Source organism: Ciona intestinalis, chromosome 8 (assembly GCF_000224145.3).
Source record: "Ciona intestinalis chromosome 8, KH, whole genome shotgun sequence".
Classification (NCBI taxonomy): Eukaryota; Metazoa; Chordata; class Ascidiacea; order Phlebobranchia; family Cionidae; genus Ciona; species Ciona intestinalis.
In genome coordinates, this window is record NC_020173.2 from 2,378,590 (window position 1) to 2,395,045 (window position 16,456).

The 16,456-nt window shown below is 36.4% G+C and overlaps 4 protein-coding genes and 1 long non-coding RNA gene across 5 annotated transcripts; 3 read left to right on the top strand and 2 right to left on the bottom strand.

Moving 5' to 3' along the window:
• Window positions 1-11: 11 nt before the first annotated feature.
• LOC100180085 (RNA transcription, translation and transport factor protein-like) lies at window positions 12-758 on the bottom strand. Its single transcript, XM_004226277.3, has one exon. The coding sequence runs from the start codon at window positions 756-758 to the stop codon at window positions 12-14; it is 747 nt and encodes a 248-aa protein (XP_004226325.1).
• Window positions 759-1,548: 790 nt separating this feature from the next.
• Window positions 1,549-5,807, top strand: LOC100175152 (bis(5'-adenosyl)-triphosphatase-like). The gene is made up of 4 exons (XM_002131934.5): window positions 1,549-4,088; window positions 4,408-4,553; window positions 5,135-5,233; window positions 5,536-5,807. The coding sequence occupies exons 1-4, from the start codon at window positions 3,974-3,976 to the stop codon at window positions 5,638-5,640; spliced, it is 465 nt and encodes a 154-aa protein (XP_002131970.1). The 5' UTR covers window positions 1,549-3,973; the 3' UTR covers window positions 5,641-5,807.
• LOC100179023 lies at window positions 1,561-3,639 on the top strand. Its single transcript, XM_002126215.5, has one exon. It carries the CDS (start codon window positions 1,561-1,563, stop codon window positions 3,637-3,639), a length of 2,079 nt encoding a protein of 692 aa, XP_002126251.3.
• Window positions 5,753-13,745, bottom strand: LOC100177472. Its single transcript, XM_002131892.3, has 9 exons — window positions 13,578-13,745; window positions 11,728-11,921; window positions 10,788-10,956; window positions 9,233-9,354; window positions 8,415-8,595; window positions 7,794-8,041; window positions 7,256-7,457; window positions 6,628-6,752; window positions 5,753-6,144 (listed from the first exon to the last, which is right to left on the bottom strand). The coding sequence occupies exons 1-9, from the start codon at window positions 13,645-13,647 to the stop codon at window positions 5,989-5,991; spliced, it is 1,467 nt and encodes a 488-aa protein (XP_002131928.1). The 5' UTR covers window positions 13,648-13,745; the 3' UTR covers window positions 5,753-5,988.
• LOC113474479 lies at window positions 8,594-16,257 on the top strand. Its single transcript, XR_003396135.1, has 3 exons — window positions 8,594-8,666; window positions 10,128-10,243; window positions 15,941-16,257. It is a non-coding gene; the product is annotated as an uncharacterized LOC113474479 (long non-coding RNA).
• Window positions 16,258-16,456: the final 199 nt, after the last annotated feature.

The window sequence follows — 16,456 nt, forward strand, 5'->3', positions numbered from 1 at the left end:
TAGGTGATATTTTAACTTCTTCCAATCTTTCCCAAGCGTTGATCGGTCTTTGGGTTCGCTGTTATCGCCTGAACGGCAACAATTGCTTCATTAACCTGTGTCTGCAACTTTCTTAACTCATTTATATGCAACAGTCTTAGAGCTTTGGCAGCTTTGTTTATCATAGGGTCCCCTGTATCAAACCCGAGTTTTATATCATCAATAGGAACAGCGCGACCAACTGGTTTTGATGTCGTTTTTGCCGCCTCAAGAGCTGGAGTTGACAATCGCTCCTCAATTAGAATTTTCACAGCTTCCAAGGTGACAGTATCATCCGGGTGAATTGGTATATCTAAAACTTTTGCCAAGCTTCGAACCCCTGTTCTAAACTCCATGCTTTTTTCATTAATGTCTTGCAGTGGGCTTTTCGCAGACGCACCGTTTTCTTTTGGTTTTTCAACTTTTTCAGGACTTACACTATTATACTTTTCTACATCATCCCCATACTCAAGCCTTACAGCAAGTCCAAGCAGCCAATCAATTACCATGTTTTGATTTTTCTTTGTAAACGGATAGTCCACATCTTTTAAGTATTTTTCCAAAGCAGCAGGCCATGATTTTGCATTGGCAGTTTTCAGAAACACACGGTTTTCTACTTTATAATGACGTATTTTCTGATCTTCCAACCATATAACAAGCTCTTTACATTGTTCTACCACACTTGGGTCAAACGTTGAACTTTTTGGATAACCCAATGCATTGAGTTTTCTCTTGAACATTCTATAACTTGAAGGATATAATAAATGATTTAATTAAGGTTTGTTATATTATATAGCATATAAGGAGCAAGATATGTAAATGTTTTTATAAAATTTTACTTAAAAATGGTGGAAAACCTGTTTTTTTATACGGTTAATATAAAACTGTTTAAACTGACATATTTATAAACATCGAGCAATCACAAACACATTCACCTCAAGCATGTACCAAAAAAACTGTAACAACATTTATAAAACGATAAGAAACAAACGTTATATTACTTTATGATGACGTGACTAAACTACCTGTCTGTGAACGAAGTCACCTACCAACCAAGTCCTTTACATACACATGGTTTATCCATGCATGACTATCTAAAGCACTTGGCATAGATTTAAAACCAACCAAGGGTGGGCCAACATGTAATTATAACGTAAAATTGATTTTACAGTGTTAAAAATTGTATATATGTCGCCCTAAAACGTAAAACTTGTATTTGAAATTATTTCAGTCCCCTAAAAAATATTAATACGAAAACCATGAGCGGTAAGATGGGGAGATCCCCTAAAATAAAACATTTACGGGACTTGAAAAAAATAAAATGTTCTGGACCGTGGACCCTTTTAGATTCGATACCAAAAATCAATATTTAAAAGCGTGAGTGTTCTTCAAAATTTATAATAAAACAAAATTGTTTAATTTTACTTTGAATGTGGTTGAAATATCGCATCGTAGCGGACGATACAATTTAGATACATTTGTTCATTCATTTATTTGTTTAATTCATTTGTCGTATCGCATCAGGTTATTATAGAAAAAACAATGTTAAGGTATCAGTTTATTCTTGTTTTATTTCATGTATATGTGTGTCAATGCCAGAGTCGCCTAACAAGCTCTGATCTTTCTAATCCACCACTTCAAAGCCACCTTGACCCATATACCACTAAACATCATGCTTACAAAGACACTAAATTTGGATCAACATTTACACCAGGCTCAAAGGCCCAACCCTTTACCATTTGGACACTGGACCATGGTAAAATATCATATCCTGGGGAAAATTTTCCCCAAGGGTCTCCAATTGGTTTCCATGTCTACACCAACCATTCAGGCTTCCTAGATTGCATGTGGACCGGCCAAAAGTCATTGATTGACTTTGTGAATACCAGTCCATCAAATGTGCAGTATGTGTTTTTAACTTTTGACAATAACGCATTAAAAATCGCAACCTGGATGAAATCCCAGTTACAAAATGCTCTTTTATTGTCAAAACTAACTCTTACTGAGCAAACAAATTTTATGAAAAAAAGTTTCTTTGTCATCACCCCGGTTTCAGAACTAGGCAATTGGATTCCCGCCATTTTGCAGGAATGGTCATGCAGTGACCATGGATGCGGTTACAACCAAGTTGCATTTGAATCAAAATCCTGGAACCCGCCGGTTAAATTTGTAAAGCGAGTTGATGCACGTTATGACTGGGCATTTGTTCACCAGTGGAAACCTGCTGCCCCTACCTTAACCCACGTACCAGATGGTTGTTCGTTTAGTGTAAAAAACATGATACATATAAACGGCTCTGTTGCTCTTGTAGCAGGTTCCAGTATAAACTGCACCATTGCTAAAAAGGTAAGCAACTTACAAAATGCAGGAGCTATTGGTGTGCTTGTGTACTCAGAACCTGGTTATCCATTAAAAGACATTAACTGTGATGGTGCAGATTGTTCTGTACAAATCACTATACCAGTTGTGAGCATCCCATACGATGCTGAAGTAATTGAAAGTGTCAAAACAGGTTATGTTGTAACAGCAAGCCTTCAGAATACTCCATCTCCAAATTTCTACTTTACAATTGACGGAAAGGGCAATCTTGCAGAAGCTGGTTGGTTCCTGTATCCCTCCCTGCAGTTTCTAGCTTGGCAAATGCAGTGGCTTGTATTTGATGCTAATCTAACAAACAAAATCTCAACATTTGTTGATTACAATGTACCTGTGTTTAACCATACAGTATTGCAAGGGAAAAATGGGACAGGCAATGTCACAGTTCAGTTAAATAACCTTCAAAACTACAACAGTTTGTATTTGGATATGTCGCTTGGGTGTGTCAGTGACACAGAAGATGGTTGCCCGCCATGGGATCATGTAGCTACTTTGTATGTGTGTTGTGAACAAGCTGAACAAGAGTTATGTGGTGTAGAAGTAGGACGTTGGATCACTGCATTTCGGAGAGGCACTGGTCACTGGCTAACCAATGTTTCGCCACTTTTACCAGTGTTTGGTTTATCATCATCAACTAAATGCAGTTTTAAGGTTTTACTCGGGGCATGGTGGGCTAAGCCTTGGACAGTAACCTTAACACTTAGGTTTAAAAAGACTCCTACTCCACAATCTTTCTATCCAACAGTATCCAAACTACCCTTGAGGCCTTTCAAAGCCATTCCTTTATTCCAAGGTGGAACATTCGACAGTAACTACAATAAAAACCACCCAATGCTCCAAATAACAGCACCTAGCTTTACCTCTGCTATTATTTATGCTGTTATAACTGGCCATGGCTCTGACGATCATAACTGCGCTGAGTTCTGCGTCACGACACACCTTTTCTCTGTAAACAACAACTCAGCTCATAGCACAACATTCAACAATGCTGGGACGCCATTAGGCTGTGCAGAGCGTGTGCCAGAAGGTGTGGTGCCTAACGAGCATGGTACTTGGTTATATGGTAGAGACGGTTGGTGCGATGGTCTGCAGGTTGATCCATGGTTGATTGACATTTCAAACGAACTTCTTCCAAACTCCATAAACAACATAACATACCGTGGACTGTTTGAAGGCAAAGATCCAAATCCAAAGCAGAACCCAGGATTGATTAGAGTTTCATCTTACCTTGTGTTTTATCATTAATATAAATCTTGTTTTCGATTTATTTATGATTATTTATCATCAATTTTTTTTCATTTCCATTATTGTCAAATTATTATAAGAAAACTGTGTCATTTATTTCTTGGGTTAAATACCTTTTTTTCTTAATATGTATTATATTATAGTCATAAACTCAAGGCAAATTCTGACACAAATTGTGTCATTTAAAATTATATCATACATTATTGTGAATTTGTCTTCACATTATATTCTTCACCATTTTACATCATAAATCCCTTATATTGCCTAAATCTATTACCATTCTGTTTTCACCTCAAGATACATACTGAACTAGGTATCATGAAAACTTATTGACATGGCTGGCTCTACTGGTTTAAAGTTTGGTCAACATATTATCCCAGCAAGCACCACATTCTTAAGAACTTCACTCAGTTTTGCCTTAGTGAATATTAAGCCTGTTGTTCCTGGACGTATCCTTTGTATGGATGATTTTCAATGTTAATTTCAAGGAAATGTATAATTAAGCCTGTTTGTTTGCTGTATAAACTCATTGTAATACACTAAGCATGCCTATATGATATTACAGCTATTAATATTTTTAAACTCATAATACATATTGTATACAGGCATACAATTCATTTTTACTTAAAATTCGATGAAAAATTGTATATAATTTTATTGGATTATGTTTCTATAATTTTATTGTCAATATGTCTTACATAATGCTTCAGAGTGTCAGTAGATAGATACCAAATACATCGTCTATAGTCCTTTACTGACAAATAATAGATGTACTTGTGTGTCCCATTCGTTTGGTTGAACGAGTCAAACAGCTAAAAACGGAGGAAGTATCCGATCTTTTCATTACTGCACAACGTGTGTCAACAGTCGTTGTAAGTTGTTTCAAAGCATCGTCTGTTTCTATCGTCGTACAGGTAAGAATAATGTAAAAAATGGGTTATAATTTTTGATATTAAGTGAATAAATGAAACTTTTTATTCTCGCGTGTTGAGGTAACTGCCTTTGTTATAACACGGGCGTATTGTATCAAACATCTCATGCCAGCTTACGAGTTACCACGTTTGTAACTTTGTAGGTATTAGGTAATAGGTTTTTTGTATTCAAATCGTGTATTCACCACAAAAGTTTGTACGTTGAATGCGGGTTTATAAAAGACAGTTTATGTATATTGAAAAGTTAAGTATTTGTTTTAATCGATTTTAAACTTTCCACATTAAACGGCATTGACGTGATATCTGTAATTAACCCTACAGTCGTAGAGATGCACAAGCAGCCGCACAGTCAAAATGTCGTTTGTTTATAATACTCGACGTCTATCCGTTTCCGCATTAAAATGTGTCTCCAATTTAAAATTGATGAATGTAACTTATCGTCCACGCGTGGCGGTGCAACAACAGTAGTTATAACACTGGTGTTCCGTTTTACACACCTAGCTAATTTCACCAAGCTGAGAAACCTTTGCATTTCCTGTTTCTGATTAAATTATCTCTACAAGGATGGACGAGAAGCTGGTCAGTCTGTTCCACATGTTCATATCCATATTTTACCGAGGATTCTTGGCGACTTCTTGAACAACGACGACATTTATCAAGAGGTTAAATTATCAGTTTAGAATTAGACAGTATATTTTAAAGCTAACAGCTAAGTATTCTATAAAAGCATTGCTTTTATGACGTTTTTTGCCAGTAATTGAGCCGCATACTGCTTAATTTGTAGAACTTTAGAACGTATGTAGATAAACCCGGGTTGTTACCTTTTCGTAAAGTGATGGGTTTGCAGTATACGTGCGACTAACAGGGTGAACCTGGCGTCTTCTCACACTGATGTTACAGTGGTTTTAAGAGCTCAACATCATTTTTAAGAAACCTAGTCCTAAAAGATGTTTCTACACAACAGTTGCAAAGACATGATAAAGATTTGCTGGAATCTCAACACCGAACAATATATGAGATGGAGAGAGAAGCCGCTCTACTCAAACCAATGTTTCATTCCGATTCTTGATGTTACACCTCATGCTCTTCTGTCGTGCAATACTTAGCAGTGAATTTCCGATTTTATGATTATATATTCGTGGATTAGTTTATACATTGGTGTAGAACAAAACACACTTATGTTTCTGAATGTTAATTGCTTCTATTTCCTTGAATACGATACATTGTTGCAAAAAAGAGATAAAAGTCGGTTTGTTCGATGTATAGTTCTGCGTACTTCAGAGGGCTTGTATAAACGACAATTTTGTCTTTGCAGGTAAAGTGTTTCTGTCGCATTTAAAGTTAAAAGTGCGTGCAAATGCATTTATACGGCAACTCTTATTCAAAAAATAGACAAAAAATGACAAATCGTAGTTGTCTATGTGCAAACCAAAGAATCATCGTTGCAAAAGTGTGTTCCGCAACAACATCTACATACGCTTGGCTGGTGGCCAGGTCGACATTGCTCTCTGTTGTTGTTGATGTAATTATTCTCACATGCCAATGATTGCTTACAACGCTTCGTAATAGTGATCTACAGAAACAAGAAGGTTTTAGTAAAGTCCGCCTGTTTATGTTTTCAGCAACTCTTTATCAACTGCAGTCCTACGAGTAACCAAAGTTAACAGCTTATATAGTAGGGTGGGGGAAGATAGGACACCTTTTTATTTTACTTTCTCGTCCTATATGGCAGTAAACAAAAAACAGTCAAAGATATATAAAACGTATCTTCACGACTCCCATGGACCGTTGTTAGTTGTTTAAAACACGATCAGGATATTTGGATATTCAGTGCTAAAAGTGTCCCATCTTCCCCCACCCTACCATACTCTGTCTATGCGCTGAATTAGACAAAGAGATGAACTTCAATTTAACGAAACTGTCGCTCATATATAGTCCGCCTGGCATAACCAAGAATCCAAGATCGAACGGAAAGTTTCTCTATTTGGATTACCTTAAAATATGTAGCAGTTCTATTTAAAATCAGTCAATAAAGCATGTATATATACATAATCACCTTATTGATCGATATTTGTCTGGTTTCGCTTTGACATTGAAATCCTGCTGGGCAAAGTTCTACCCTTCCATTTCTCAAACATTCAGCTTCTGAATTCGCACTGTGGCAAGTGTAACACTGAATACCTGTTGAGCAAAATGACTTAGTGGTTGCAACAATTTCGTGTTCGCCAGTTAAGCTGTATAAGTACAGTTGTATTTGCCTATTTGTAAACTTGGGGAAACAAAAATAATAACAAAAAATATACTTTAAAGATGTGGTACAAAGAAAACTAACGTTCTATACAGAATAAGAAATACAATAAATGTTTCCCTAAGGGCAGTCGGGTCAATATTTATCCACATATAGTAGGGTGGGGTAAGATGGGACATTTAGCACATAATATCCAAATAACCTGATCGTGTTTTAAACATTTAACAACGTTCTATTGGAGTCGTGAGGATACGATTTTATAATTCTTTAAATGTCCTTTGTTTGCTACCAAAAGCACGAGGATGTATGAAACATAACACACATGTTATACAAGGCCTATCGTTGTCCTACAACGCGACGATAAACATGTCTCATTTATTCATTAACATGATTTAAGGTTAAACTAAAATCTAAGTCTAAAATCAAGTTAACGTACGTTCTTGCGCTGCGAGCCAGCCTGGCGGTGGATTGATAACAAATTCCGCTTCTGAGGAACCAAACAAGCAGCCTGTCATGCTATATCCATAATCCAGTGTAAAATTAAGTGTATCAATGTTCCTCAGTATACGGGAAGTGTCAAGTAAATGCCGTTTGCCGTTAGATTGGACGCTTACTGGTACTCCAATTTCGTCTGAAACCTAAAACGTGGAATGAGAATTTTTATAATTGTATATGACATATGTAGTAGGGTGGGAGAAGACGGGAAACCTTTTGCACATAATATTCTAATATCCCGATCATGTTTTAAACAATTAACAACGGTCTATGAGAGTAGTGATGATATGGTTTTATAATTCTTTGAATGTTCTTTGTTTACTACCAAATGGAACGGAAAAATGGTATAAAAAAGTGTCCCATCTTCCCCCACCTTACTATATGTTTTCTTTTGTAAATTTTCTATTTTTTTTTATTTTAGGTTCAAAACGTTTCACGTAAAGTATAACAATTCATTATTTAAAGGTTAATTCACATACCTCGAAACTGCGTACAGTGCATGGCATTTTAACTCCCAAGTTAATAGGTGTGATATCTATTGCAGCATCCGTAATATCAACATTTCGTCGTCTTCTCTTTGGCCCCCTGCTACTAGTTGGTGTTGAGCTTAAGCGCGCTGTGTCTGTACGTCGTAACCGTTCTCGGGCTGCCTGGTTGAAGAATATGTTTCCAAACTCTGCAGCTGCAGGTGGTATGGATCGTGGGAATGATGAGACTTGTGGAGCAGCTTTGAGTAATATTGCAATGTTAAAATGTGTTTTTGAAAAAAAATCTAAAAAAATATTCACCTACAAAGTTAAAGGTGGTAATTCATGTGCGGGAATAAGGGGTATGAAACAGAGCTCCCGTGTTATAACGACTGTCGTTGCGCCATAGCACGAGGATAAATATAAGTTTTAATCATTTATTCATTCATTATTTAGGCTTAAATGTAATTTGGTGGGGATTTTTTTGTAATGGCTGACAATTTTGACAACCTATTAATGACCATTGGGTTGGAGCAACGTGTGAAAATAAAAAAAAGCCGCTAAATTCCGACTGTTGCTGCCCCACCACGCGAGGATAAATAAGTTACATTCATTTATACATTTCAGCCTTACCGAACGCAGGAACAGATTCGCTCCAGACAATCTCCACGTCATTTACGTCGAACCTGCAGCTTTCACTGAACGTAGCAAGAAAAATGATGTTCCTGCTTTTCACCAGTTTGTTTTGAGTAAGCACAAAATCTCGTGCACGCACGTCATCAGCAAATGAATTAATACAGTATGCATTCCAGAACTGAAATTCAAACCCGGAATGTAATTGTACAGTACCATATATTTCGTTGCCAGACAATACGAAGATAAGTCGTAAGTAAGCTGTACTTTCATATACCTTTACTCTCTATACATATTGTAGGTTGGGGTAAGATGGGACACCTTTTCATTCTATTTTCTCGTTCCATAGTAGTAAACAAAGAACATTTAAATTCTTATAAAGCCGTGTTTTCACGACTTCCATAGACCGTCGTTATTGTTTAAAACACGATTAATATATTTGAATATTACGTGTTAAAGGTGTCTCATCTTACCCCCACTGTACTATACATATATATATATATATATAGTAGAATAGGTTGGTCCATGTTTTCATTCTCTTTTATTGTTCCAGCGTTTGGTATAAAAAACAAAGAATATTTATACAATTGTATAACTGTATTCTTATGACTTTAAACAGGCGTTGTTAATTGCAATTTTAGGAAGTATTTATTATGTACAAACGGTGTCTATTGTCTTATACCCAACAGTACTATAGCATATACAACACAAACCTTTTCTCATAACCTATACACACCTAAAAAGGCAGGAAAAATCAACCAAAAACTCCTACAGTGACCACATATATATGACAACACCCAATACATTATATTAATTACCTGGAATAAGGGTGGCTTGCATGGTAGCTTCACTGTAAGTGACCACCAATTATTGGCAGGTCTTAACTGTGGTAATGTGATTTTCCCTCTTGCTCTTGTTTCGGCAACGTATGACGGAACCTCTACAAAAAAATATTTAAGTAGGTGTAGATCTGAATTTATCATTATATTCGCATAAGAAGATAAAAAAGATTGTTTATTATAATCTGCACTTAAATTCTAAACAATTTAAACGGCACCTAGAGTCTAAAAACTTAAAGTGTAAATACCTATAGTAAAATCGGTCAACACGAATACGTTTAGCCTAATTAAAAACGGTATTTTTTAAATCTTCTGTAGGGCCATGTACACGCACATAATGTACATTCATATATAGGTATAAGCTACACTGCTACACAGCACTTATTATTGAATATTCCGTTTTTATTGAATATTCTAATTTGCTGCCTGTTACGAAAATGCGGTCTTATGACTCAAATCCCAATAACGTTTAAACGTGGGCGTGTATAAGTATATATATGTATTTTAAGGTATGGTGTGGTTAATTACTCGTTTAAATATGATAGGTCAGCATTATATGTAGGACTATGGCCTTTCGTCATTCAATACATTGTATGAAAAAAAAAATTGGAAGTAAAATTCATAAACTACTTAACGTCCCGTATTTCCTTATTGTTTTTTAACAATTAACGACGCTTTTTTAAAGTCGTGAGGATACGGTTATAGATTTCTTCAAATATTTTTTCTTTACTCGGAATTGCGACGATAAAACAATAAAAAACACAGACCATCTTACCCTAAGCCACGATGTACAATTATGCTTTTTGACGTGTCAAATTTTATGTGGTTTACAGAAGAATTCAGGTCTATATTTTAAATTACTTTCTTTTTGCAGCGACGCAAAGTAATTGGACGCTAGCCAGGAAATGACCATCTTAAATCACTCCTTGTCAATCTGATACGGTTAATTACGTTCCAAATTAAATTTCCACCTTCCAAGATTATGTTACGGTAAGTGGCGCTAATTAAGTAGTCAAAATATTGATCTATATTTTGCACTCTCGTTCTTTAATATGTATAATAGGTTTGGGTATAGATGGTTTATGTTTTCATACTTTTGCTGCCCTATTTGATAGCAAACAAATAATATTTAGAATTGTGTAACCGTATTCCCTAACGACTCAACGTTGTTAATTGTATGAAATATTATTTGCTAACAGTATATAGTAGGTTGGGGGAAGATGGGACACCTTAAGAACATAATATTCAAATATCCTGATCGTGTTTTAAACAATTAACAACGGTTCATGGGAGTTGTGAAGCTACAGTTTTATAATTCATTAAATGTTCTTCGTTTACTACCAATTGGGACGTGAAATAGGATGAAAAAGTGTCCCATCTTCCCCCATCGTACTATCCATCTTACCCTACAGTACTGTATATGGTTGTAAAGATAAATGTCACATAAAAAATTTAAAAAAGGTTAAGCGACTGTCACTATGTAGATATGTAGGCGTTTTTTACTAAAATGCAAAACATACATGCTTTTGCTTACCATTACTCAATGCAGCGTATATATATCTGTCTAAGCAATCGCTTATTTCTGTGAATGTGACATTTTCCCATTGCATAAAATCCGCTGTGAGTAGATGCGTCTTGAAACAGTCCACGCAGGTTCCAATATTTGAGCGGTCCCGCGTACCGGCTCTGACGTGATTGCATGACTAGAAGAAAACGAATCGATTATTTTTTTCGTGAAATGTCTTTTTGTACGAACCGAAAACCTAACTCGGTATAGGTTATATTCACTATTTTTCGAAAACGCTTTCGTTTTCGTTAAAGTTAACCCCATGACGCAAATATGTTTGGAGGAAGTCGTTAAAAGTCTTATATTTTACAAGACTGCTTTTATTCTGTGACGTACATTGCAGGATTAATATGTTTTGTATGCGTCGTTTGCAAGTGGCGCGAAAATGCCAAGCGGTATGTAGTTTCGTTATATTTGATATTAATAATATAGTAGGGTGGGGGAAGATGGGACATCTTTAGCACATAATATCTAAATATCCTGATCGTGTTTTAAACAATTACTCACAACACTATATTAGAGTAGGGTGGAGGAAGATGGGACACTCCACCATTTTTATGAAATCGTATCCCTACGACTCATATATATACCGTTGTTAATTGCGTAAAACACGATCAGAATATTTAGATATTATGTATACGAAAGGTGTCCCAGCTTTCCCCACACTATACAAATCAAACCCAAGATCACGTTTTAATATAACTTTGTAGTTTTGCATCTAAAATATAGTTTTTGAGCTTGTTTAAATCGTAGGTCCCATTGCATGCCATGCTATACCCAGCCCGAGTAAAATTAAATAGAAAAAAAATCGTTAAAAATTAAATAGAAAGGGGTATACGTGGTACCAGTAGCATCTTATGTCGCATTGGGTGTAAAAAGCCGCAATACTTCGGGTTGTGCCACTTACCGAGCTACACAAAGTGTAGGTTCTGGCGTACCAGCTCTTTATCTTTAGGGCCACTTCCGCCGAACTTTTGTCCAGGCAGTAAGAAACTTGTCGGAGCCAAGGCTTAGTACGTCCTGTGCACCCTTCGAGTTGTAGCGTGATTTGTGGCTGAGTTATAACTGATCGTTTGCGCCTGCAAACTTCTGACCTGCATGCTGAATCGTAGTTTGTTGTTAAATATATAAACTTTTAGAATTTTGGAAAAACTGTGGTAAAAAGTAATTACTTCTAAGACGATAGACAATTTTTTTTTGTGGAACTTCATAAACTATTATTGTGACAATACCATACAGATTCGAGTATACGAGTATTTAACAAGGTTCTGACTGTTTGAACCGTGTAAGTACTGCAATGCATACGAAATCTGGGTTTTGTTAATTTCGTACAATCTGTTAAACGATATCTCGGTCTGTGCGGTTATGCTCGTAATTATGAATGTCTCGTATATGTATCGCAACTGCCATTGCGGTAACTGCGTTTATGAAACAATTCCCTCTTTGTTCTTAGCAGTATGTCATTAGATTTAAAGTGACATTAACATATGCGTGACCCGATTTCGTATGTAATTTACATATGCGCTGGCAGGATTACGATAAATTTTAGGTTCTGCGTTTATCGTGGTTAAGAACCGCGCGCTGGCAGATGCACACGCAACCGCGCACGAATTACTGATTTTCTACCGATAACTGTCGAGTTGCGTCCTTCTGGTTTGCATTACGATGCTATTAGAGCATGATAAAGTGTTGCCGCCCAAGTTAAAGTGCTTGTCAGTCTGGTTTCTTCAAAAACGTGACGGGTAATTTTTGCAACTTATTTTATCTGTGGTAAGATCGCCAACCACGATTAGATTTATATGACGTGTATTTTAGTTTGACTCACTCGGAGGGCCTGATGTGCCGAAACTCCGCTAAGATGCAACAATTTCTTCGCAGCGAATTATTTCTAAATTCGAAACAATCTTTGGTTTATTTTAAACGCACTCGCAACACACCCAGTAAATTAATGGAGTTACCCAAAATAACATTAAAATAATGTCATTTCGTGATAACATGATGCTGCTGGCATTTCTAGCCCACATACTACGTCATTGTTTAATTTTATACGTTACATTATATCTCAAAGGCCAAACCCATATGTTGACATCGGCCTTCTTTATAGGTCACTTTTAAATTTGGACTGCAGCCAAAAGAACGCGTTCCGGCAAAGCTTCCCAAATTCGGATTAAGCGCTACTGACGTTCTTCGGAATTTTTCGGCAACCAGTTTCGCAAGTTTTGGCGCACTGTCGTGTAACATATGAACACCCGACAATCGGAATGTAAACAGTGATCTTACGGGAAGATTACATGCACCCTGGCTGTACACATACGTGCTTATGAATATGAAAGCTCGATAATAAATACGGGTGATTGGGCACGTTTTAGGTTTGGTCTATAGGAGAAAATGTCGGCGTGTTTTAATCCAGTTAGAAACGTGTGCACATTACGTTTTTGACGCCATCCCTGCTTATGTGTTTCATATACAAAGACAGTAATTATTCTTGGTAACTTAGCAAAGCGCACGTTATACCATTTAAAGGCGGGCACAGTCACAGTGATTATGCACTTATGTGAAAACACTTACAATTCATTCTGTATTTATTTGATTTGAGGACAAAACCACCTAAGCACGAATAGGCACGAGCAAAACAGACTTTGCCACTTTTCAAATCCAATTATAACGACCACGTTTAGTGATTTATCTTATGACTGATAAAGATAGGATCTCTCGAAAATGCTTCTCCCATATATAGCAACACAACAATATTCTCACCTGTACTTGTTTCGAGTAAACACCCCAATGCACACAATGTTGTCAAAACCAACTTGAGATGAAGAACCATCTTCACGACCAATATTACTTCAACCTATTTCTACCAACCCAAAAACTCAAAATTTGTTAATGTTGTTTTGCATTATCTAAAGCAAAAAAATATTTTTTGATTTCGGAAAAGTTAACAAGGGGGGTACATTGCATTTTTTGCTTATGTGCCACATTGGAAGTAACGCCGCTGCAAATGGCTAACCGCTGACCTTTTAACGCGTGGCTTTCTTAGAAAAGCGTCATACTAAAGCGTAAGTTGATTAACACCGCTAACACTGACTAACCCTCCGACTGACGGCTGACAAATACTATATCGGACGTACCCATAACTGCGCAATATTGAAGCGAGTGACCCCTGGGGCGATATTTATCGGTTAGGTTTTTCCTCACAGAAGCAACTCTCCCACTTGACACTGTATAGGCGTGCCAAACGCAGGTGACAAATTATGGAGACATTTATAAGTTACCGTCACTACCCTGATATAGCACCTGCCCTCGGGAATATAATGACCATTAGTCGCATTTATCGATGTAGAAATACGTCGCGTTACTCCACAGTGACTTTGTACCAGACTATCCGTTTACTAAACGCTACTTTATTTGTTTTCGTGTTTCGGTCATGCTTATATAGGCGGCGGTTCTGTTTCGACTTATCACTTCGTTCCTCTGCCCTATAGCCACGCAGGACGTCCGCGCGGTGATCGTTTCACGTTTAAACAAATTGACAGATCAGCTACGCATGAACTAGTTGGAAATCCCGTCAACACCACACGCATAGTTGCATGTCGTCATAACTTGGGTCATTAATTGCTGGTTGTAATCTATTTTATTCCACGCGTTGACTTGTCTTAAGTATACTTGCAAGCCAAAAAAGTTAATTTGCATTTTCTGTACCTTGCTCAACTTATGTTTAATGCTTCAATTAGTATTTAAAGTAAGAGCATAAAACAATGAATAAATTAATATTTAAATGATATTATAAAATAATGAAGAACTTAGCATTTAAAATATAAGCCTAAAATGATAAGTAAATCATTATTGAAAATGATATCATAAAGTAATTTACAAATCAGTATTTAAATAAACTAATAGCATAAATCCGTATTTAAAATATTTAAAATTGTAGCATAAAATAATGCATGAATCAGTATTCAAAATATAAATTATTTTCAATAAATTTAAATCGAATAACGATGTGTCTATATATGCCACCAATGAAGTAATGACGGAGTCGGCGTAACGAATAAAATATTTACATTACCGTTAAGTCGATTTTTCGCTTTGGTTTATTTGGGTTTATCGAACTTAACCTGATTGTAACTTAAACAATGCTATTACCAAGTGAAAATTTTTATCACAGGACCGGCGTTTGGTATAAAGTGTATAGCGCACGTTTTATGCCCCGGGCTGGAGATTTTTAACAGGATATAACACTGTGGGGTAAGATGGGACACCTTTAGCGCCTAAGTATTATATTTCCGTCGTGAACAATTAACAACGTTCTTTTAGAGACGTAATTATATAGTGGATTGGGGGGAGGTGGGACACGTTTAGAACATGACATCCAAATATACTGATCGTGTTTTAAACAAATAACAACGGTTTATAGGAGTCGTGAGAGTCAGATTTAATAATTCTTTGAATGTTCTTTGTTTACTACCAAATGGGACGAGGAAATAAAATGGGAAGTTGTCCCACCTTACCCTACCCAACTATATAGTCTGTATATAATTATTATGAAATACTAATAGGAGAAAAAAGGAATGATAACATTGCCCATATTACTTCACAGTACAAAAAATCTTGCATGCGTGTTATAGAATTATTATGACTCACAGCCAGATAACGACAGTCACGCATTGGCACGACTGCATTGACAACATGTAGCTAACGAAACCGGATCAACATGCTACGATATATGGACTTCCTAAATGACTCATAGTTTGACATTTTCAAATGTGACCGCATATGTCAGGGGTTTTTGATTCGTGGAAATCAATTCCGTTTAATTGTTGTTGTTGATTTTTACCCAGCACACCAATATGCAAATTACCGACTGGTAGGAACCCTCCTTTTTAACCTCTTAAACCATTCGTTTACGGATTGTGAGTTAATTTTCTCCCACTTGATTGGTATAGTGCTTTCACGTGCGTTTTATAGCGCGATTTGGTTAGATACAAAAAGGGATGACTGCGTACTAGATTGTATTTAAAAGCTCGAACACCGATTTGCATCTTTAGATTTTCGTCGCTTTATCTTGAATTTGAATAACAATAGGCAGGTTTTAAAAAATTGATATTATATTCTAAAAGGGTGAACTCTGGCGATGAGGTATATCAAGATGCCAGAGTGTGGTCATCATTTAAGACTTTACACACAACCCTACAGTTTTGGGTGCCGATTTCGTTCTTATAAGCCAATGGAAACATACTACGTAAGCGATCATTTACAATGCTTGTTTTAAACTATAAAGCGTACGAAACAATAAGGCTGTGCAGTTAACATCCGTCATCTAATTCATCAAATCCTACATGTTATGACTCACTGGGGATATAGCTGCGATTTCTGTCTGGCTGTCATTTGTTACACATCGACGTTTAGCTGGAACTCCAAACTACGTTCCTAGACATCGTGCTTAGATTTTCAACTGTCTGAATTGGACTATTTTGCATTTTGACAATCTTTCTTAAAATAAATGTAACTTATTTATCCTCGCGTAGCGGGGTTACAGCAGTTCTTATAACATGGAGGTTCTGTTTTACGGACTTAGTGCCCGCTTGCTTCACTTGGTAGTTATTATTTATATATTTACTTTTTTTTTATAATGT